Raw genomic sequence first — 24,237 nt, 5'->3', positions numbered from 1 at the left:
ATAATAAAATTTGGTGAAGTGAAAAGAAAAAAATAACTTGTTTAAAAAAAAAAAAAAAAGTGGTGCATGCATATGTATTCACCCCCTTTGCTATGAAGCCCCTAAATAAGATCTGGTGCAACCAATTACTTTCAGAAGTCACATATTTAGTTAAATAAAGTCCACTTGTGTGCAATCTAAGTGTCACATGATTGCGGTATATACCTGTTCTGAAAGGCCCCAGAGTCTGCAACACCACTTAGCAAGGAGCTCTCCAAACAGGTCAGGGACAAAGTTGTGGAGAAGTACAGATCAGGGTTGGGTTATAAAAAAAATATCTGAAACTTTGAACATCCTACGTAGCACCATTAAAACCATTATTAAAAAATTGAAAGAATATGGCACCACAACAAACCTGCCAAGAGAGGGCCGTCCACCAAAACTCACAGACCAGGCAAGGAGGGCATTAATCAGAGAGGCAACAAAGAGACCAAAGATAACCCTGAAGGAGCTGCAAAGCTCCACAGCGGAGATTGGAGTATCTTTCCATAGGACAACTTTAAGCCGAATACTCCACAGAGCTGGGCTTTACGGAAGAGTGTCCAGAAAAAAGTCATTGGTTAAGGAAAATAATAAGCAGACACGTTTGGTGTTCGCCATAAGGCATGTGGGAGACTCCCCAAATATATGGAAGAAGGTACTCTGGTCAGATGAGACTAAAATTGAGCTTTTTGGTCAACAAGGAAAACGCTATGTCTGGCTCAAACTGTACACCTCCCATCACCCCAAGAACAGCATCCCAGCATCCAGTGAATGGTGGTGGCAGCATCATGCTGTGGGGATGTTTTTCCATTGGCAGGGACTGGGAAACTGTTCAGAATTGAAGAAATGATGGATGGCACTAAATACAGGAAAATTCTTGAGGGAAACCTGTTTCAGTCTTCCTGAGATTTGAGACTGGGATGGAGGTTCACCTTCCAGCAGGACAATGACACTAAGCATACTGCTAAAGCAACACTCGAGTGATTTAAAGGGAAACATTTAAATATCTTGGAATTGTCTAGTCAAAGCCCAGACCTCAATCCAATTGAGAATATGTGGTATGACTTAAATATTGCTGTACACCAGCGGAACCCATCCAACTTGAAGGAGCTGGAGTAGTTTTGCCTTGAAGAATGGGCAGAAATCCAAGTGGCTAGATGTGCCAAGCTTATAGAGACATACCCCAAGAGACTTGCAACTGTAATTGCTGCAAAAGGTGGGGGGGTGTGAATAGTTATGCACGCTCAAGTTTCCCTTTTTTGTCTTATTACTTGTTTGCAAATATTTTGTATCTTCAAAGTGGTAGGCATGTTATGTAAATGAAATTATACAACCCCCCCAAAATCCATTTTAATTCCAGGTTGTATGGCAACAAAATAGGAAAAATACCAAGGGGGTGAATACTTTCGCAAACTGTAGCTTTGAAATCGTGTCATTACGTACTTTTGAGGAAAATAAGTTTTTCGACATATACACTGACTTTGAGAAGGGATTGCATGACAATTAGCTTAGCAACAGCGTGATGCAGCATGACAACGTGAACACGGTTGGTCGACAGTCTGCTGGGTCGGGCGTTATCCTATTTCCTTTCTATAATATCTCTGGCAACGGCACCATGCAATGCACCCTGGACTAAAGAGGCAGACAAATAGGCAGACAAATAGGAAAAATGTGCTGGACCCTCCGTTAAATGAAACATTTCTCGAGGTAGGAATATCTAAAAAAATAAAATAAAATGCCCAATGGCTCATTCGAGAGAACATCCTCCTGACCTATGACATAGGCCAGTATTTTGACATTTATGATAGATATTTCTGCGATCTAAAATCCTATTCCTATTAACTTCCAGTGTAGCGAGAGGGACTTTATCACAGTGTTACGTCATACCTGCCGGATTTCTGCCTGCTTGAACTCCAATAACTCAGATACACATGAAACCATGGAATGACACAGGAAATCAATAGAACATCACTCAGGGATGCACATCAACAATATAACATTACAAAATGGGTGAACCTTTCCTTTAAAAGGCCAGAGACACATCATTACCAGGGGGAGTTCTTGCAATTTGTGCTGGGAATTATCTCATTTTTGCGTGTAGATTAAATAATCTTATTGTGATGAAGTGTCTAATATGAATTAATATGAAAATGAACTCCAGGGACACCTTCCTAATATTGAGTTGCACCCAATTTGTTGGGGAATGGACTCTACAAGGTGTCGAAGGAGTTCCACAGGAGTGCTGGCCCATGTTGTGTCTAATGCTTCCCACAGTTGTGTCAAATTGGCTGGATGTAGTTTGGGTAGTGGACCATTCTTGATACATAGGAAACTGTTTAGTCTGAAAAACCCAGCAGCTTTGCAGTTCTTGACACACCCCGACCGGTACAGCTGGCACCTACTACCATACCCCTTTAAAAGGCACTTCAATATTTTGTCTTGCTCATTTACCCTCTGAATGGCACACATACACAATCTATGTATCAATTGTCTCAAGGCTTAAAAATCCTTTGACATTTCTCCTTCTCTTCATTTACACTTATTGAAGTGGATTTAACAAGTGGCATCAATAAGGGATCGTAGAGTAGCTTTCACCTGGATTCACCTGGTCAGTCTGTGTCATGGAAAGAGCAAGGTTTTGTTAACTCAGTGTCTAGTTCCAATTTAATCAACCATTATGTGTCATTGGCCCTGTGAGTCACAACCCATTTGACAGATGTCAGGAGTTTGCCTTTGGCAATCTGTCATTATTGAACATTTAGTGTAGAGAGGCTATCAAACAATTCAAAATAAAATTAGCCGCTCTATTGTGTATAATTGCTTTACGTGCTGTTATCGTGCCATGCACAGCGCATTAAAGAGGGTTTATTGCCACTGTGGTTGTTTAATGTTTAGGTTTGTTTTAACCACATGTATTCGTAATGTACGCTTGGGTGCGTTTGTCTTGTGCACCATGAGTTAATGGGCAAAATGTACCATCCTGTATTTGAGCAATAAACACAATGCAGTTAGCATGTCGTCTGAGGATAAGGCTAAATTCAGTAAAAACCAAGCAGCTTGTCATGACCACTCTCCTCAACAAGCGTATTAAAGCTAGTTAATTCCCTCCATTAAATGCAACGGATATCATTACCATTGTTGAGCAGGTAGAAGTGCCATAACAGCAGCCCTTTTCCTTTGCTGAGTTTGCAATATCCTTGAGAGCCATTGCTCCTCAAATGATTTAATGCTGCATTGTTGTGAATGATCTCTTATTATCTTTTCTAACAAAAACAACAACCATGTGTAAGGCATGATAAAACTCGCTTTAGGGGTGAAAATGAAACTATGCTTCCTCTTCATTGATCTGTGTTGGGCTTTAAAAGCCTCATATGTTTACCATTCCTGGTAATAGTGTGTGGTTGTAAAATCACCATTACCTCGGTTACTATTATTCAAACGGAAGGACTAGCCTGAGTGAACAGTGATTTGTGGAGGGTTGGGGTATCCCCTGAGGTATCCGCTTGATCTTATTAACCTCAGATTGGGTGTCTTCCAATGGGCGCTGAATATAATTGACTTAATCTGAAAGGCCTGGTTTATTAGAGGCAGTTTGAATTACCTTTTAACTACTGAGTGTAATAGGTAAAGAAGTGGAGGTAAAATTGGTTACAGTGGTTGTGACAGCAGCTAGGGGATTGGAAAGGTTGCTGTATTGTATTTGTGACTATGCTACCCTGCTTGAGACATGCTATCTCTTTATGTACAAATAGGATGCATTTGTATGTCTTACTCCTCTAACGTGTATTGCTTGGGGAAACTGGTATTTTGTGACTCAAGCTTAAGTTGTCGACTCAAGTCACACCAAATTGTAAATCTTCAGCCATTCAAAGGATTTGAGGATACCGATTTCAAATCTTTTAATCCTTCTTTTTTTTTCGCAGGTCCCGGAGCACCCACTGTGATCTTACACAGCCTCAATAATGCCAGTAAGAAGTCAACTTAATCTCTCTTAACTGATAGGTATGTCATAAACTGCTCAAAGCAGTCAGCGAGACAACTTAGAACGTTGGCATTTTGCCAGAACCAACAAGTGTAAAAAAAATTATAATAACAAAAAAAAAGCTATTGCTCACTTTGTTCAAATATTGAAGATTTGCTGTTGAAAAATACCAGCCCCCCTCTCACTGGTACCCTTGTTGACTCTGAACTAGCAATGCGAATCGACCCCCTGCTGTCTTAATTTCCTTATTTTCATTTACACCATCCATGTCTGGATATCTGCCATTGTTTTGTCTTGAACGTTAACAGCTGCAGTGGAAAAAATGCAATCAATTTGCCCAGGGTTATTTGGACAAACCTTCCAATCCACAGCTGAGAACTTCAGGGCCTTGGCAGTTTCATAATGAGACGCCTATTGATTTGGGGTTTCTATTGAAAATACTGGATGAATTATTTTTTTCCAGTTTCCTCTCAGATGGCTGAAATGAAGGATACAATAGGCATTCATTGTGTAGTTCAATGTGGAGAAAATGGCAGGGGGGCTTCTTTTAAAAACAACCATTGACAAGCAGTTGTTGGTAAATATGAGATATCTTTGGCGAAAGGAAAACTTTCTGCATGCCAGTGAGTCTGCTATTTGCTCTGCCAGCTGTGGCAAGATCAATAGCACACCTACTCAATCGTATACAGCAGACACTGATTACATTACAGTGGTCAAACTCAGATGCAGGCAGCACCGCTCAGGCTGCATTAGTTCATTATTTGGATGCTGAAGTACAATGTTGAGTTCAAAATAATTCCCATCTGTCATCAGTGTTTGTGTGTTTTTGATGATACCACAGTCTTTATAGTAGACCAATAAACATCTTATTCTGGGTTAGAAAATCTGGACTCTACAAGGTGTCGTATGCACCATTCAAAGGCTTGTTGTAAGGGCTAAACAATTGGCACCTGGTTGGTTATCAAGGACACTGTTCAACTCCCCACTAGAATTATCATTAAAAAGTGTGCCGGAAATCCTTGAAAGCTGTAAAGTTTATTTTTATTTCATTTCAGGCTTGAAAGAGAAGTCTTTATGCGTTATATAAGTCTAATATAATTCCACTTGCATCTCGCTAGAATAAGTGGCCCACATTGTGAACATATCTAAAACTAATGCAACCTTGTTCCCCTATTAGATTACTACATCCTTGAGAACAACTCTCTACTAAAGGCCGCTTTAAAGGTCAAGAGGATTCAGATGACGGATTTCAGAACAATCCAGATGGAACATTTTGGTATGACTGATCATTTTGGCTAATGACACATTTTTTCTGTCAGTTTCTCTAATCTATTATTCTAAGGTTGTTGCTAATGGCTACTTTCTCTGCTCAGATCTGCCTTTGAAGATCTCTTACCCACCAGACTTTTCTGAATCGCGTCACTATGGCTTGCTATTGATAGTGTACGTATCGCCATCAGTATCTGTGCTCACTGTTGTTGAATTAATCTGTTTGAAGTGTTTTTATCTAGGTATTCCCATCTATTATGATTGATATGAACCCCATCGCGTGAGAGTCAGACTGTCGTTACAGTGCCCATAGTGTCAACTCTATTTCATTCTAACAATTATATTTATTCTTTCAGCGATGGCTCCCCCGGTGGCCAGGCGGTGAGTGACCGTTTCGTCCTGGACTGGGACTCGGTTCTGGTCAGCTCGGATAACGTCATAGTGGCTCGTCTGGACGGCAGAGGGAGTGGCTTCCTGGGCCAGAGGGTTCTTCATGAAGTCCACCGGCGTTTGGGAACCGTAGAGGTGCAGGATCAAATCACAGCTGTGGAGTATGTATTAGTTTTATCCCATTAAATGTAATTTGGTTTTAACTCTAGCTATATCAATAAGTAATTCGCCTTAGAATACATGCTAATTCAACAATCTGCTCACGTTTTCCATTTAGCTGTCAAACAATCTTAAAACATTTTGGGGAAGTGAATTCATATTGCTGTTGTCTATGAGTGACATCATGCTTTGTAACTTATTTCAGATACATGTTGACATTCCCGTACATTGATCGGACACGGATAGGAGTATTTGGGAGGGTAAGAATCTATTGACAGAATCTATCATACTTCTAGTAGGCATCTGATTTTGAAAATCTGTAGACCAATTTTATGGAAACGTTGCAGAAATGCTCCATTGGGCTTCAATGGTAGGACAATTGTGTGCTAAGAAAACTGTGAAATTCTATAAAAATTACAACATGATGGAATATATTGTTTTATGGTATATGGAGTACATCTGAAATTAAGTCTAATGTTGTCTGGAATAGCACAATATGACAATGTGACATTTTTCATTTTATAAAAGTACAGACTCAGAGTTTAAATTGTATATCTAACACTCTAGTTGGGGTAAACATGGGAAAGTTATGCTTCTTTTAAATTTGATAAACTTGTTATCCCACTTTGATGAGAAGTAGGAGAAAAATGACCTTGAATGATTTTCATACTTTCTTTGTTTATAACCATTCAGCATCATTCACACCATCTTAAACCTTAGCCCCACCCATCTCTTTAAGAATTCACATGTAAAAGGTATGAGTGAGCATGGCATTGTCCTCCAGAAAGTAGTCTCTCTATTATCTCCCTCCGTTGTCTCAGCCAATCATGTATCCTGCCTTTCTCCCTACATTGCTCAGTGCTTCTCCTTGACTAAACTAGACTCATCATTTCTTTATTTAATTCATATTTACAGATCCCATACACATTTTTAATTAAGGCATATGACAATTTTCAAACAGCCCTACTGTGAAGTAGAAAATAGCGTCAAACTCATGCGATCCTGAATCTGGTCAAAAATTGATTACTATTTGGTGGGGTTTCTATGTATGGAGAACATCTACATTTTGGTTCTCCTTTCTGGGTTCACTTGGAGAGAAATAACCTGTCTTAATTCTTTACCATTATATGAATGGTCGTCAATGGCAGTATTCTGACCGAGTAAAGTATTCGGACCACTTTTTTTAAAGATACATTCTTGTTCTTTGATGTGTAGAGGGAACATCAAAGTTACTCCTGATGTATTTGTTTGTCCAGGGAAATAATATCCTGATGTATTTGAAAGGGAAATAATCTCTCTTACTTGTCTGTCAACATATGAATGTGGCCCTATGTCTCTGTGTTGCAACACTTTAAGCCCAATGATGTGTTTTTGCAACAGTTACAAAATTACCTCTAGCTCTGGCTCAGAATGTTTGATTCAAAACATTTTTTATATACATTATCACCACATCTTAGAGAAGACAGTAAGCCATTTTTCAAGTCATGTACTTGCATGGATGGCTACCAACATATGCATTGTGTAGGGGACCAGTGTGGTCTTAAACAAGTGGACATGCTTCTAATGTTTCAGGGGCTACTGATGTCACAATAATAATACTGACACAAAACAAATGCACTATGTAGTGTTAAACATATTTTTTTTGTTGATGACCTGTACATTTTATGACCTGTAGGTCATTGTTTAGGACCTGTAGGCAGAGTTACATTTTTGCAACCATGGGTCTCATAGGGTTAATGACTTTAGAAGAAACGTACTCAACTTGTCAGGACCAAATTTCACATTATTTGTTTGCAGTTTCCCGGGATTTAAAAGTTGACACATTTTTTTAATTTTGTAAAAAGTATATATACAGTGCCTTGCGAAAGTATTCGGCCCCCTTGAACTTTGCGACCTTTTGCCACATTTCAGGCTTAAAACATAAAGATATAAAACTGTATTTTTTTGTGAAGAATCAACAACAAGTGGGACACAATCATGAAGTGGAACGACATTTATTGGATATTTCAAACTTTTTTAACAAATCAAAAACTGAAAAATTGGGCGTGCAAAATTATTCAGCCCCTTTACTTTCAGTGCAGCAAACTCTCTCCAGAAGTTCAGTGAGGATCTCTGAATGATCCAATGTTGACCTAAATGACTAATGATGATAAATACAATCCACCTGTGTGTAATCAAGTCTCCGTATAAATGCACCTGCACGGTGATAGTCTCAGAGGTCCGTCAAAAGCGCAGAGAGCATCATGAAGAACAAGGAACACACCAGGCAGGTCCGAGATACTGTTGTGAAGAAGTTTAAAGCCGGATTTGGATACAAAAAGATTTCCCAAGCTTTAAACATCCCAAGGAGCACTGTGCAAGCGATAATATTGAAATGGAAGGAGTATCAGACCACTGAAAATCTACCAAGACCTGGCCGTCCCTCTAAAATTTCAGCTCATACAAGGAGAAGACTGATCAGAGATGCAGCCAAGAGGCCCATGATCACTCTGGATGAACTGCAGAGATCTACAGCTGAGGTGGGAGACTCTGTCCATAGGACAACAATCCATTGTATATTGCACAAATCTGGCCTTTATGGAAGAGTGGCAAGAAGAAAGCCATTTCTTAAAGATATCCATAAAAAGTGTCGTTTAAAGTTTGCCACAAGCCACCTGGGAGACACACCAAACATGTGGAAGAAGGTGCTCTGGTCAGATGAAACCAAAATTGAACTTTTTGGCAACAAAGCAAAATGTTATGTTTGGCGTAAAAGCAACACAGCTGAACACACCATCCCCACTGTCAAACATGGTGGTGGCAGCATCATGGTTTGGGCCTGATTTTCTTCAGCAGGGACAGGGAAGATGGTTAAAATTGATGGGAAGATGGATGGAGCCAAATACAGGACCATTCTGGAAGAAAACCTACTGGAGTCTGCAAAAGACCTGAGACTGGGACTGAGATTTGTCTTCCAACAAGACAATGATCCAAAACATAAAGCAAAATCTACAGTGCAATGGTTCAAAAATAAACATATCCAGGTGTTAGAATGGCCAAGTCAAAGTCCAGACCTGAATCCAATCGAGAATCTGTGGAAAGAACTGAAAACTGCTGTTCACAAATGCTCTCCATCCAACCTCACTGAGCTCGAGCTGTTTTGCAAGGAGGAATGGGAAAAAATGTCAGTCTCTCGATGTGCAAAACTGATAGAGACATACCCCAAGCGACTTACAGCTGTAATCGCAGCAAAAGGTGGCGCTAAAAAGTATTAACTTAAGGGGGCTGAATAATTTTGCACGCCCAATTTTTCAGTTTTTGATTTGTTAAAAAAGTTTGAAATATCCAATAAATGTCGTTCCACTTCATGATTGTGTCCCACTTGTTGTTGATTCTTCACAAAAAAATACAGATTTATATCTTTATGTTTGAAGCCTGAAATGTGGCAAAAGGTCGCAAAGTTCAAGGGGGCCGAATACTTTCGCAAGGCACTGTATATAGTTTTTTGATTGATTTTAAAATGATAAGCGGTCCCGATTCTGTGTATTGTACGGAAACTGCATTTTTTTGTTTACTTGTTTGTATCTTGTTGTTTTGATTGTTTTCCAGGGTTATGGTGCCTATATTACATTAATGATGCTCAAATCAACTGACAGCCTGTTCAAATGTTCAGTAGCAATGTCCCCTGTCACGGACTGGAAACTATATGGTGAGTAGAAGCTTGGAAATCCCAATGTCCGTTCCATTGACGAATTCCAGATATTACACTTCGCAAGGATGGATAGAGGGGTAGGAAAGGAAAGGAGAGGTGACTGAAGTGTTGACACCTAAGTCGGTATCCTCTTCACTTGGGGCACCGTTTATGTAGAGTATGTGATTCGCCTCACACAGAGCACCATTTATGTAGGAGATTGTCCTATTTTGTAAAACATTCCTTAATAAGGAATTGGATACTGTTCAAATTGTACATTAACATGATACATTGCAACACATGAGCCACACAGAGAGACCAAATGACTGAAGATTGAACCATAGAGATCCCAGTATCTTCAATGGCTGTGTGAAGTTGCTGGATATTGGCGGGAACTGGAAGACGCTGTCGTACATGTTGATGCAGAGCATCCCAAACATGCTTAATGGGTGACATGACTGGTGAGTATGCAGGCCATGGAAGAACTGGAAAATGTTTTGCTTCCAGGAATTGGGTACAGATCCTTGCGACATGAGGCTTTGCATTATCATGCTGAAACATGAGGTATTGGCGGCGGATGAATGGCACGACAATGGGCCTCAGGATCTCGACATGATATCTCTGTGCATTCAAATTGCCATCGATAAAATGCAATTGTGTTCATTGTCCGTTGCTTATGCCTACCCATACCATAGTCCCACCTCCAATGTTGACAACAGCAAACCGCTTGCCCACACAACACCATACATGCTGCCTGCCATCTGCCCGGTACAGTTGAAACTGGGATTCATCCATGAAGAGCACACATCTCCAGTATGCCAGTGGCCATCGAAGTTGAGCATTTGCCCACTGAAATGAGTGATGAGTGAGCTGAGGACGACAAGCACGCAGATGAGCTTCCTCATCCTCAGAAGTTTTCTGACAGTTTGTGCAGAATTTTTTTGTTTTAGCATACCCACAGTTCCATCAGCTGTCTGGGTGGCTGGTCTCAGACGATCCCGCAGGTGAAGAAGCCGGATGTGAAGGTCCTGGGCTGGCGTGGTTATATGTGGTCTGTGGTTGTGAGGCCGGTCAGATGTACTGCCAAATTCTCTAACGCGACATTGGAGGTGGCTTATGGTAAAGAAATGAACATTCCGTTCTTTGTCAACAGCTCTGGTGCCCACTCTCTCAAAACATGTGACAACTGTGGGGTTGTGTGACAAAACTGCACATTGTCCCCAGCACAAGGTGTTATTATCATGTTGTTAAAGTAGCGTCTTGATGTGCCACACCTCTCAGGTGGATGGATTATCTTGGCAATGGAGAAATGCTCACTAACAGGAATGCAAACAACTGTGTGCACAAAATTGAGAGAAATAAGCTTTTTCTGCGTATGGAAAATGTATGGGATATTTTCATGGGACCAACACTTTACATGTTGGTTTATAGTTTTGTTCAATGTAGTTTGGATGCAGAATGACAGAGATCACATTTTGTATAGCATTAGCAAAAGTACCACTTAGATGCACCTGAAACACTGAAGCTCTGTCTGTACCTGCCACCCTGTTTGGAATGTATCACTTTCTATTAAACAGCATCAGCGTTTTCCGAGAGGTACCTTGGCATGCCATTACGGGACGACAGCAGATATCAGGTGCGTTTGCTTACCGCCTCCCTGCACTTGTTTGCCGTCAATCTTGTTTAGCTCTTTGAAAGCCGTCTCGCCATATCGTTGCTGACATGCTTGCGGTTAAGCTCCTGCAGTTACTGAGTGTCGCTACCATCAGAATTTTTTCCCTTTTCTTTTTTTGATGCTTCCAGAGCGCAGAGACTTTGTCACTCATCTCCACGGTAACTGTGGCGCATTAACTTGTTAGATCGCACTGCGTTCATGTTTTGACGAGCTGCTGAAAGGGGACGTCTGGCTTTCCCAGACACCCCCGCGGTGTGGATCTGCCGCTATGTCAAACAGCTGGTTCAGTTACACTGATGAGAGAGACGGAACTGCAGCAGGTAAAATCCTGAGAACTGCTGTTCCACTGACATGACTTCTAGGCAAAATAAATAAACTTGGTATACAGACAAAAAGGCAATGTTTATGAAGGTGACATCTAAGGTTAAAAGATGTTCCATCTTCCTACTGTCATGGCTTAGAATTTAACTTTGTATACATGTGTTATTGTAATGTACAATGGATTGATCGTTGATTATTTTATGCCTGATATCAATTAATTCAATTACAGTGCCTGTCAGATAAATCAAGCTGTTTATTTATGAGTGACTGCATTTGCACAGTAAGCTAACTTAAATGCAGATTGTGCACTCTCAATCTAACTTATATAGCATTCACAACCATTAGGCATTTTTGTTATGACAGTATACATAGGAAGCTTAGCTTCCCCTAAAGTGAAATTGCCAAAATAAAATAGCCTAATTAGCCTACTCCTGTCTATACAGAAATATATAAAATAATTTCAAATAGGCTACTACCACAGAAAGCATGATTTGGCCACACAGGCTGTGGATTGAAAAAAAAACTGTTGATTGTTTAAAACCGCATTGCCTATTTTAAGTCTGAAGGGCCCGGGCAGCCTGTGAGGCAAATAGCCTACTAAATAGATGAATGTTGAGTTGCGACTGTCAGTGAAAAGTAGAGGCCCAGCCAGACATATTGCAATATTTCCAAATACAATCGCAGAAAAACCTAGTTTGGAAAGCAAATGGCTTTTGCTGCAAAGAGAAGACAATGAAAAAAACTGTAATCTGTCTTTTCATGATCAAAATATTCAACTTAATTGAGCGAACATTATAGCCTATCTTATTGGCATCATGCAGAGGAGAGCATTGGCCATATCCGCAGTGAGTGTGCATATTCACTCTTTATCATTGTTGGGTCAGTGCCACTTGAAAGTTTGTTTTTGGACAATTATTTCCTCCTCCTGTTTAGATAGACATCATATTGTATTTGTGTCTCCCCTTTTCGTAGGCCTATTATATGGATCAGACAATGTTGTTTTTAATGATCTGTTTGTCAGTGTCAGCAGAGTAGGCTACCCTGTAATTTTTATTGTATTAAAAAATATTGTTTATATCTCCAGTCATATAGCATAATTCATTCCTGTGCAAAAAAAGAAGAAGCATATCTCAAATAGCCTATAGCCTAGGCCTATTCTATGCCACCACGAGCTCAGCCATACATTGAACAGTCTCTTTTGCGACCAGTTATTGAGTTATATTATTAGCCTAAATTATGACTATCCAATCTACCACATTAGGAATAGTAGGCTATCTTACATAAGTCTGCAAATGTGACGATGCATGGAATGCTTTATTATAAGGTTGCATTGTTATGGTGACAATTAGCTTCCCCAAACTAGAAACGTACTTGCCGCCAATGACAGTATCCATACTGCAGGAATAAAGTACCGTCTGCACCATTACACTCCATACACTCCTCTCACTAGCAATTCCTCTTGACCTTCCCTTCTAACAATATGCCAGCAAACTGTTTTTATGATTCTTTAACACTTCTATGGATGGCTCTATTGCAGTTCTCCAGTGTGTTGCAGAACGTCCAGCCACTGAGGGAACAGACTCTGATGCTTGTCCACGGCACAGCAGATGGTGAGTGACTAACTAAGAGAAACCACGAAAAAAGACCTCCGCATTGATCTGGGGTCAGTTTTGTAGCTGTTGTGTTATTCCTTACTTTGTATGACCAATCTGCAGTGTGCTTCTTGCCAGACTGCATATGAAACAGTAATAACCTGACAATTGCAAAAACTGCCACAACTGAAGAACTTGTAACAAAAATGACTGATTTATGAAATATGAGTTATTTAAATAACATATTGGACATAGAATACATGAAACAGAGTCAAGAATTGGGCCATTTCATGGTACAGAGAATGGATTAGCCACAAGAAATCTCAAATGTTTCAAGTTAGACCAATTTATATAAGGTAATTTCTTCTCCACCCTGTCATGTTTTATGTTCAAATGTGATCTTGCCTCTCTTCCCTGTGATGATTCAAGCAGAATTCTGCTGACATATTTTCTTCTGCGTTTCAGCCAATGTTCACTTTCAGCATACTGCTGAGCTCATCAGGAACCTTGTGAAAGTTGGAGCAAACTACTCAATGCAGGTATGGAGAAAGTAATTGCACACTGTACTGTAGTAAACAGGTACTGTGTAGTGTGCAGGTACACTAGATACATGAAGCCATAAGCCTACTCAAGCTATGGTTGCTTTGAATGTACACTAGCAAAAACAAAACTATGCAGTACCCTACCTTATGTACAGTATGTTACTGTATGTAGTACCATAACCATACAGTACCACCAGCTACTGTGATGAAAAGAAAGTAATTACACACAGTCATACAGTGGTGGTATAAAGAAATAGGAGTAAAAGCTTTTCACCAATGCTGCTTTGCACATGTTGTGTTCATGTTATACTCATATTGCCTTACCTCCGTACTTCATTTGCACACACTGTATACTGATTCTTCTATTGTGTTATTGACTGTGTGTTTGTTTATCCCATGTGTAACTCTGTGTTGTTTTTGTTGCACTGCTTTTCTTTATCTTGGCCAGGTCTCAGTTGTAAATGAGAACTTGTTTTCAACCGGCCTACCTGGTTAAATAAAGGTGAAATAAAAAAATGAATAACAAATGTTGTGTTTATGTCGTGGTGTTCTAGCTCTATCCAGATGAGGGTCATTTCCTGTCCCAGCGGAGTCGGCAGCACCTCTTCGCGTCGCTCACCAACTTCTACAGGGAGTGTCTCAGGGAAGAGATCCTACCACTGCCCGATGATGATGAGGAGGAGGAAGAAGAGTAGGAGTTATGATGTGTTGGGAACCTTCGGCAGGACTTTGGCAGGACTTCCTCTCTGTAAACATTTGCTGAAGCCTGCACTAAAGGCTGGTGGCTTTTGGACCAAGTGTTAAGACAGAGGTGGACAGTGAGAGTTGCTTATGCTTCTAGTGTGTGTGTGTGTGTGTGTGTGTGTACATTAGATAATTTGTGTTGGTTTGAGAAAGAGAGTTTGATAGTGCTTGTGCGTGTGTCTGCGTGTGTACGTTTGTGTGTGCATGTGTTTTCATTCAGAGAACTTCCAAGGACACCTGTCAAAGACAATGGAGACGGGCATTGTCGAGACTACAAGCTGGAACTCTCACTAATCCAAAATGCCACTTCGATCACTTTCGGCAAAGCACATAGCAGACTGCCTCCATCATCGATGGCGGCCATTAGTGTTGCAACATCCACACTTGCAAGTGCATGGTTCTTTTCCCCTTGCAGCTTCACTAGTTTTGTTAGTCTTTGTTGTAGTAGTCATTGGAAAGAGACAAACACAGATGAAGTACCCTTTTCAATTCCTCCCCCTCAATATTATTTGTTCTTGTTGCACAAGGAAATGCTCCACTGCTCTTCAGAGACATACTGTAGGCAATGCAAGTTCACCATCACTGTGACGTTGTCCACGAATAAGTGTAATTCCTGCTGAATGCTCTCTCATTGTCAACCCCCACTGAAAAGAACAGTCCTTTGGGCACACTTAAACAATGGTCTTATGTAGACATGTCCAATGCCTTATGAAGTGCTTCATAAGACCATAAAACCACGTACTGGCATTCATAGCCATTCATTATTAGCAGCTTCATTACCAACCTGTGTCAGCTCAGTCCTTTGAGACGCAATATGACATAGTGCAGTTATAAGGTCAGGTCATAAACCAGTTATAACTCCAGTGAGTAGAGAGTGGTCACAAAGGCCATAACATGACATTGTGTAGGCCTAAGTAAGGGGTTTGCATGTCTACAGCAGTGTGTACATACATATATTTTTTAGATATGTCAGATCTCGTGGATAGGTTAGTCTATGGGAATGGAATGATTTGACCTGTATGTCTTGTACATTTTCCAGTTGATTTTGGTTTCGGTTTATTTTTCTTCCAAGGGTAGATTTTGTAATGCTTGTTAATTTTGCTGTTTCTAAAGGGAGGGGGGGATATGGGTGTTGGGTTTTTGTGATTGTCCTCTAGTGATGATTATGAATAAAAAAGCACAGAAAAACAAATATATTACCATTAGGTATTTTGCACAAATGACATCCAACCACAGTGTTTTCAGTATTGATTGACAAATGAACGAATGATCCAGTCAATTATATACAATCAGTTTGTTGACCTTGGACTCACATTTGTGCCTAGACTGTTTGAGTTGGTCATGGTCTGAAGACAAATTCAATAAGGGCCTTGAGGCAGTTGGCCTACAGATATCTGACATTGGATGCGTCTCAATCCACCTCCGCCGCCGATGTTGCACTTCCGCATCTACATTACGTTGCTTTCTCTTGGGTAGATACATGATAATTACAAGTATATCCTATGTAACTGCATTGTTCTTACATTACACTTGATTCAGTATAGCCTTTGAGATAGGTCATAACATAGAAATACTTTACATTAAGTTGCTTTCTCCTGGGTAGATACATGATAATTACAAGTATATCCTATGTAACTACATTATCCTTACATTACACTTGATTCAGTATAGCCTTTGAGATAGGTCATAACATAGAAATAAACACATTGAAAGTGACCTGGAGTTAATAGCAGGGTGTGCCTTTGTTACAATTGTTGTTACCAGGTCCTAGCCTATTTATCGATCCTGGTATTACATGTGGCTTCAATGGGAGTGGCATATTTTGGTTTGACTTTCAAAAGTATAATTACAAAACATTAGTTACATAGTGGACCAAGAGAATGTGCAGTAACATCAGTAGTTGCACATGCGGAATAACCTTCAGCAAGTGAATATGTAATAACACATTCCTTGTTCCAATTGTGTAATAACTGATTCTACAAACAACCCTATTAACATGTAATTACTTACATGTAACCTATGTAACTACTATGTTAAGCTATTACTGTGTTAGTTTACATAGTAATAAGGGCCACATAATATAAGGCGTTACCCGGCAATATTGAAGCTTTTTTCTTGTTTTTCAAGCGAGGGTTTTTTAAGGGAGTATGCGAGGCACAGATGTTCATTTTGCCTAGCCGAGTTCTGCTAGGAGCAAACCGAACCTAGTATGCGGGCGCCTTTAGTTGGATCTACGCCAGGAGTGAGCATCTCTGGTCCTAGAGGGCTAGTGTGTGTGTGTGTGTGTGAATGAGAGAAGAGAGAGAAATATGGAGAGATATATTGCATAAAACAGGGCTGGTAGAAAACGTGTGACAAGGCTGCATTTGCCACTGCACTTTTCAATCACTTTTCAACCACTTTTGATTTAATCGAATAACATATATGGACACAAAGCGTTAAAAAGAGGGTCAAAGTGCTGTTCTTTAGACCGATTTGCCTCATGATTTGTCATCTCGCACACAATTTCTGTGTCCTTCACGTCGGGGTGCTGCTGCAGGCAGTTTGCATGTCTTGACTAATTAGATTAACAGAAATCGCATGTCGTGTGGGCCTGGCAGAGCGCAAAAAGCTCAAGGCACACTCTTCACTTTCCACCGGTATTTGTTTAGCAAACGTGATAACACAACACAACATTCCCGACAGACACAAGCAAAAACTCTTACATACTGTAAATGTAGAAGCCTATACACCTCAACATTACAGTAGCTATCTGACAGCAGTACTACACCTGCACCTGTCGACGACACAAGTTGTTCTGCTTCCACGAGCACATCCAAGGCTAGCATCAGTAATTCTAAATTTGTTCTTAGCCCAGCTATCATGGACACTGACAGTTGTGAATCTGATGCAGCCGAAGAGCTACTGCCCCCTTACCCGGGAAAGCACCGAACAACAGACAGGGACATTGGACCATCGAAGAGGCGCAAATATGACGAGAACTACATTGATTTGGGCTTCACTTATATTGGGAGTAGTACCTTTCCTCAGCCACAGTGTGTTATATGTGCAAAAGTACTATCTCACAACTCAATGAAACCTTCACTCTTGCGCAGACATTTAGAAACAAAGCATGCCAATTTTAAAATGAAGCCACAGGAGTTTTTTGAGCGACAATTAAGACGACTTTTGAGTAGTAAGACGTATAAAAGTAATAGATACCATTAATAAGAGTGTTTTATATGGTGAGCTACCGAGTGGCTAGGACAGGCAAGCCCCATACTATTGTGGAGGACTTAATTCTTCCTGCTGCCACAGATATGGCTGGGAAGATTCTGGGGGGAAAGGCCCAAAAAACTGTACAGACAATTCCTTCATCAAACAACACTGTTTCACAACGCATCAGTGACATGGCAGGAGATGTTTTGAAGCACTTACTTCTTCGCACACAAGCCAGGGAATTCTATGCGTTACAGCTGGATGAGTCAACAGACATGGCGGGCCTAGCACAGCTCCTGGTATATGTCCGTTACGTTTATGGGGGGTCAAGTAAGGAAGACATCCTCTTCTGCAAACCACTCAAAACCTGGACAACAGGAGAGAATATTTTTAAAGTCTCGGATAGCTTTGTGACATCAAATGGACTTTGGTGGTCAAGATGTGTTGGTATCTGTACTGATGGCGCAAAAACCATGACAGGGAGGCGGTAAAGCGCATGCAAGCAGTTGCTCCCGACGCCACTTGGTAATCTTGCTGCCAAAGATCCTGACAGCTTGAAAGACATTTTGGACACTACAGTGAAAATTGTTAACTTTGTTAAAGCAAAGCCACTGAACTTAAAGTATTAACATGTTTTTTGAATTGAGAGACGAGCTTAAAGCTTTCTATACTGACCATCATTTTCACTCGTCTGATCGCTTGCATGACGACGGCTTTCTCACACGACTGGCCTATCTGGGTGATGGTTTTTTCTCACCTGAATGATCTGAATCTATGATTACAGGGACTCTCTGCAACTATATTAAATGTGGGGGACAAAATTGAGGCTATGATTAAGAAGGTGGAGCTCTTATCTGTGCATTAAGGACAACACACAGGTCTTTCCATCATTGTATGATTTGTTGTGTGCAAATGAACTCAAGCTTACAGACCATGTCAAATGTGATACAGCGAAGCACCTGAGTGGGTTGGGTGCGCAATTACACAGGTACTTTCTCAAAAAGCGGATGACACGAACAACTGGATTCGTTATCCCTTTCATGCCCTGCCTCCAGTCCACTTACCAATATCTGAACAAGAGAGCCTCATCAAAATTGCAACAAGCTGTTCTGTGAAAATTTAATTTAATCAGAAGCCACTGCCAGATTTCTGGATTGGAATGAGCTCAGATTATCCTGCCTTGGCAAATCGCGCTGTTAAGACACTGATGCCCTTTGCAACCACGTACCTATATGAGAGTGGATTCTCAGACCTCACAAGCATGACAACTAAATACAGGCACAGACTGTGTGTGGAAAATGATTTAAGACTGAGACTCTCTCCAATATAACACAACATTGTGGAGTTATGTGCATCCTTTCAAGCACACTCTCTCATTAACCTGAGTTATTCACAATTTTCGATTAACAAATAAAGTTTTATATGTAAGATGGCTAAATAAAGAGCAAAATTATTGATTATTATGATTTGTGCCCTGGTCCTATAAGAGCTCTTTGTCACTTCCCATGAGCCGGGTTGTGACAAAAACTCACACTCATTCTTATATTTAATAAATGTATTGTATAGTGTGTGTGTGGCAGGCTTACAATGATGGCAAAAAAAACAACATTTGAGAGTACGCTGACCCTGGTGCTACGCAGCTGGAGGTTGAATGTTTAAAGGAGTACGGGACTATAAAAAGTTTGAACCACTGCTGTATTGCATGGAAACAAGAAAGATGTTGAGTCTGATCAACTGTAGGCTACTAACAACAACAGCTGCTAAGTCTATCCTACTATGCACCCTGTCCCTCTGGCCAGGGTAAACGAAGCGGTAATGTTGTGTATTCATAGCCCATTTTGTTTGTGAGAATGTGAATGGGATCAAATTTGGTTTATATTCAGACTTGGGCTGACTACTTTTTCAATCCCAAAATTATCAACTGGAATTACTCAATAAACACAATCGCTGACATAGACTGTGAATACATTTTCAATTAGGACTACAGTTGCATAGGGCAGGACTACACATTGGAAACCTGCGTAAAGAAAGCTCAGCACTGTGAGTTTTATGGTCCAATCATGTTGCTTTCTCTGTGTCTGTGTATAGGAAACCTCCATAGTCCTTCTTAAATATATATATATATGTACTGCAGGTTTCTGTAGTTTGACAGGGTTTTCATCCTCCCCAAGGCCAGGACTTTTTCCAGGACTTATGACCATATAACCCGATTAGAAAAACTCTGCTCCCATCATAACCCATACAACAGACTAATCCCGTCATACCGTATAAGGTCCGGAGTATTACCTGGTTAGGTTACCAGATCAGGAATAACTAAGGACCCTAGATATTTTTTTTCTCACATCACTCTGGGACCTGTGATGCCACCTCTGGCATAAAAAGATCTCGGAGTGAATTACATTTAGCAGCACATGCAGTGATGTTCAGTGCTTTGTGGTGTCTGATTGACGTATTTTGTGGAATGTTGTGGCACTTCATAGTAGTTTGAAGTATTTTTCAGTTGATCAGTTGATGTTTTTCCCAAGAATGGTGTTTCTCTACTGTATAGTTGTCACGGACCCCTCCGGAAATGTCATTACACACACCTGGTCCCCATTCCCATTGATTAGTAATTGTATAAGTGTGCCCTTTTTTCACCACTGTCCTGTTGATTATTGTTACAATGTCAGTTGGTCGTGTGAGTACCTGTGCTGTGTTGTTTTGGCTTTCCTGACACTTGTATTGTGCAGATGATTACGGGTTTCGTCCCGTGTGGTATCATTGTGCACCCCGTGTATTATTTCAAGATACTCCTCTCTCTTTTGTTTGGGTTTCAACCCTGTGTTTTGTATACTTCTTTGTTTGTTTGGTCTTCATCCTCGTGCCTTTCCATGGCGCGCTGTAAATTGGGTAAATAAAAAACCCTATTACGCAATCCTGTGCCTTTCTCCCGATCCCAATAGTTTCTTAGAAACAAACACATTGGGGCACAAGGTAGCCAGATTCCAGATATAATAGATTAATTTTATTGTACAACATTTGGACATATATACAAATGCAATACACTAAAGGCATTGACTGTATGGTGTATGGGACCGTTTGTGTGTAGTTCATTTGATGCAGGTATTAATATACATCAGATATTCCCAAACATTTTCAAACAGTCCATTTATATTTTCCAACGGGGCTATACATTTGGGTGAGTTTTTTTTCTTGCCTGAGTAGCCTCGTTTCACTGCCAAAAATCAAATTAAACCATCTAGTGTTCAGTGAAATAACAACACAATGTCAAATACAAGTAGCACAGTCAAGTAATTTACATCCACTCACATTAACCATTACCCTCTTACGGGAATTCCAATAACGGTCCATATGTAGCCAAACGTAGCTGCTGCTCATGTTGGTATCTATACTGATGGTGCAAAAGCCATGACAGGGAGACATAGTGGAGTGGCAACGCGCATGCAAGCAGTTGCTCCCAATGCCACTTGGGTACACTGTAGCATCCACCGAGAGAATCTTGCTGCCAAAGGAATGCCTGACAGCTTGAAATACATTTTGGACACTACAGTGAAAATGGTTAACTTTGTTAAAGCAAGACCCCTGAACTCTCGTGTATGTTCTGCACTATGCAATGATATGGAGCAGCGACCACTTAACACTTTTACAACATACAGAATTGCACTGGTTATCAAGGGGCAAAGTATTGGCACGTTTTTTTTTTAAATTGAGGGACGAGCTTAGTTTTCTTTACTGACCATAATTTTCACTCATCTGACAGCTTGCATGATGACGAGTTTCTCACACGACTGGCCTATCTGGGTGATGGTTTTTCCTCGCCTGAATGATCTGAATCTAGGATTACAGGGACTCTCTACAACAATATTCAATGTACGGGACAAAAGTTGGAGCTCTTCTCTGTCTACATTAACAAGTACAACAGATGGGTCTTTCCATCATTGTTCAACGCAGGTTGAACGTTTGAAGGGGTACGGGACTATAAACAGTTTGGGAACCACTGATATACATGAAGAACAATTAGTAAAGCTGCACCATAAGATTAGAATTGTACACAATTCATTCAGGGATATACATGTTGGCCAAAAGTTGTGTGTTTTGTATAGGATTCATAAATTTAGGCCGGGATTTAGGGCTGGATTCAATCGGTATCACTGAAGTATTGAGGAAGAGTCACGTTACAGTTCGATTGAAAATTAAAGGCAATGTGCCCGCATTCGCCGAGACTACATTTACGGTAAACGCTACGTGTCGGCTAAATCGGAAATTACCTTAACATTTTATTGCGGCTCTTCACGTTATGGATTGAATCCAGCCCCAACGTTTACAATGAATGTGATTTCTGCAAGCGACGGGGAAATAGCCTTTAACAGGCACATTTTTGGCTCTGTAGTGTACTGCCCTATAAATCCTGGCCCTACTGTCCACCCTGACCCTTTATTTACATTATTTGAAAGCCATATATCTTTTCAATTCTTCCCATACTCTTCAACCAAAATATAATCATAACTTCTACTATATAAGAGACATGGGGGTCAAGCAAGTGGTACTGCTAAGTAAACTAAAGAAATTGACATTTGATAGGATCTTTATGTGTACAGTGCCTTGCGAAAGTATTCGGCCCCCTTGAACTTTACGACCTTTTGCCACATTTCAGGCTTCAAACATAAAGATATAATACCGTATTTTTTTGTGAAGAATCAACAACAAGTGGGACACAATCATGAAGTGGAACGACATTTATTGGATATTTCAAATTTTTTTAACAAATCAAATACTGAAAAATTGGGCGTGCAAAATTATTCAGCCCTCTTAAGTTAATACTTTGTAGCGCCACCTTTTGCTGCGATTACAGCTGTAAGTCGCTTGGGGTATGTCTCTATCAGTTTTGCACATCGAGAGACTGACATTTTTTCCCATTCCTCCTTGCAAAACAGCTCGAGCTCAGTGAGGTTGGATGGAGAGCATTTGTGAACAGCAGTTTTCAGTTCTTTCCACAGATTCTCGATTGGATTCAGGTCTGGACTTTGACTTGGCCATTCTAACACCTGGATATGTTTATTTTTAAACCATTCCATTGTAGATTTTGCTTTATGTTTTGGATCATTGTCTTGTTGGAAGACAAATCTCCGTCCCAGTCTCAGGTCTTTTGCAGACTCTTCTAGAATGGTCCTGTATTTGGCTCCATCCATCTTCCCATCAATTTTAACCATCTTCCCTGTCCCTGCTGAAGAAAAGCAGGCCCAAACCATGATGCTGCCACCACCATGTTTGACAGTGGGGATGGTGTGTTCAGCTGTGTTGCTTTTACGCCAAACATAACGTTTTGCATTGTTGCCAAAAAGTTCAATTTTGATTTCATCTGACCAGAGAACCTTCTTCCACATGTTTGGTGTGTCTCCCAGGTGGCTTGTGGCAAACTTTAAACAACACTTTTTATGGATATCTTTAAGAAATGTCTTTCTTCTTGCCACACTTTCATAAAGGCCAGATTAGTGCAATATACGACTGATTGTTGTCCTATGGACAGAGTCTCACACCTCAGCTGTAGATCTCTGCAGTTCATCCAGAGTGATCATGGGCCTCTTGGCTGCATCTCTGATCAGTCTTCTCCTTGTATGAGCTGAAATTTTAGAGGGACGGCCAGGTCTTGGTAGATTTGCAGTGGTCTGATACTCCTTCCATTTCAATATTATCGCTTGCACAGTGCTCCTTTGGATGTTTAAAGCTTGGGAGATATTTTTGTATCCAAATCCGTCTTTAAACTTCTTCACAACAGTATCTCGGACCTGCCTGGTGTGTTCCTTGTTCTTCATGATGCTCTCTGCGCTTTTAACGGACCTCTGAGACTATCACAGTGCAGGTGCATTTATACGGAGACTTGACTACACACAGGTGGATTGTATTTATCATCATTAGTCATATAGGTCAACATTGGATCATTCAGAGATCCTCACTGAACTTCTGGAGAGAGTTTGCTGCACTGAAAGTAAAGGGGCTGAATAATTTTGCACGCCCAATTTTTCAGTTTTTGATTTGTTAAAAAAGTTTTAAATATCCAATAAATGTCGTTCCACTTCATGATTATGTCCCACTTGTTGTTGATTCTTCACAAAAAAATACAGTTTTATATCTTTATGTTTAAAGCCTGAAATGTGGCAAAAGGTCGCAAAGTTCAAGGGGGCCGAATACTTTCGCAAGGCACTGTACTTCAGTATAGCATGGACCTTCGTGGACTGAAGGACTGAGGTCAGGTGGAGTGGTGTCAGTATCTGACTTGAGTGTCTGACGACTAATGAAATGGTTGCCAGATGACAACACAAAGGCTAGATTAGGATTTCAAAATGTGTAACTTTCCCCAAATTCCCAGGATTTTCCATTTTGGATTCTCTGCTTATTCCCTCCTCATTCTAGGAACCTTCCAACCAGGTTCTCAAAAACCTGGGTATTTTGGGAAAGTAACAGGAATTTTTGCAAACCTGTGTGTGATCACAGACAAATACATATCCAGAGGCAAAAGTCACAGATAGGAATCTAAAGAATTATCTTATTGCTTCACCATTTTAATTGCTTCCTGGATGTACCTGTTCTACCATTGTGCTGTCATACAGGTCATGCTCATCTAGTTGTAGGCCTACCCCAGACTTTGTGCATCCTATAGGTTATTATCTGGTGAA

At 40.5% G+C, this 24,237-nt stretch overlaps 1 protein-coding gene across 4 annotated transcripts in view; it reads left to right on the top strand.

The window, feature by feature from the left end:
- The window catches only part of LOC110501587 (inactive dipeptidyl peptidase 10), a 304,120-nt gene extending 288,664 nt beyond the window's left edge, over positions 1–15,456 (top strand). For 3 of the 4 annotated variants that reach the window (XM_036958955.1, XM_021579258.2, XM_021579259.2), the window contains 10 exons: positions 3,945–3,989; positions 5,181–5,279; positions 5,377–5,446; positions 5,629–5,823; positions 6,027–6,081; positions 9,410–9,509; positions 11,069–11,127; positions 13,025–13,097; positions 13,545–13,618; positions 14,176–15,456. In XM_036958955.1, coding sequence (XP_036814850.1) covers positions 3,945–3,989; positions 5,181–5,279; positions 5,377–5,446; positions 5,629–5,823; positions 6,027–6,081; positions 9,410–9,509; positions 11,069–11,127; positions 13,025–13,097; positions 13,545–13,618; positions 14,176–14,316 — 911 coding nt within the window. In that variant the 3' untranslated portion in view covers positions 14,317–15,456. The remainder of the gene's footprint in view (positions 1–3,944; positions 3,990–5,180; positions 5,280–5,376; positions 5,447–5,628; positions 5,824–6,026; positions 6,082–9,409; positions 9,510–11,068; positions 11,128–13,024; positions 13,098–13,544; positions 13,619–14,175) is intronic. The other variant, XM_021579260.2, reaches the window with a different exon arrangement.
- Positions 15,457–24,237: the final 8,781 nt, after the last annotated feature.

This window comes from Oncorhynchus mykiss, chromosome 22, assembly GCF_013265735.2.
Source record: "Oncorhynchus mykiss isolate Arlee chromosome 22, USDA_OmykA_1.1, whole genome shotgun sequence".
Classification (NCBI taxonomy): domain Eukaryota; kingdom Metazoa; phylum Chordata; class Actinopteri; order Salmoniformes; family Salmonidae; genus Oncorhynchus; species Oncorhynchus mykiss.
Note: the sequence above shows the minus strand (reverse complement) of the source record. Positions and strands in the feature narration are given on the sequence as shown.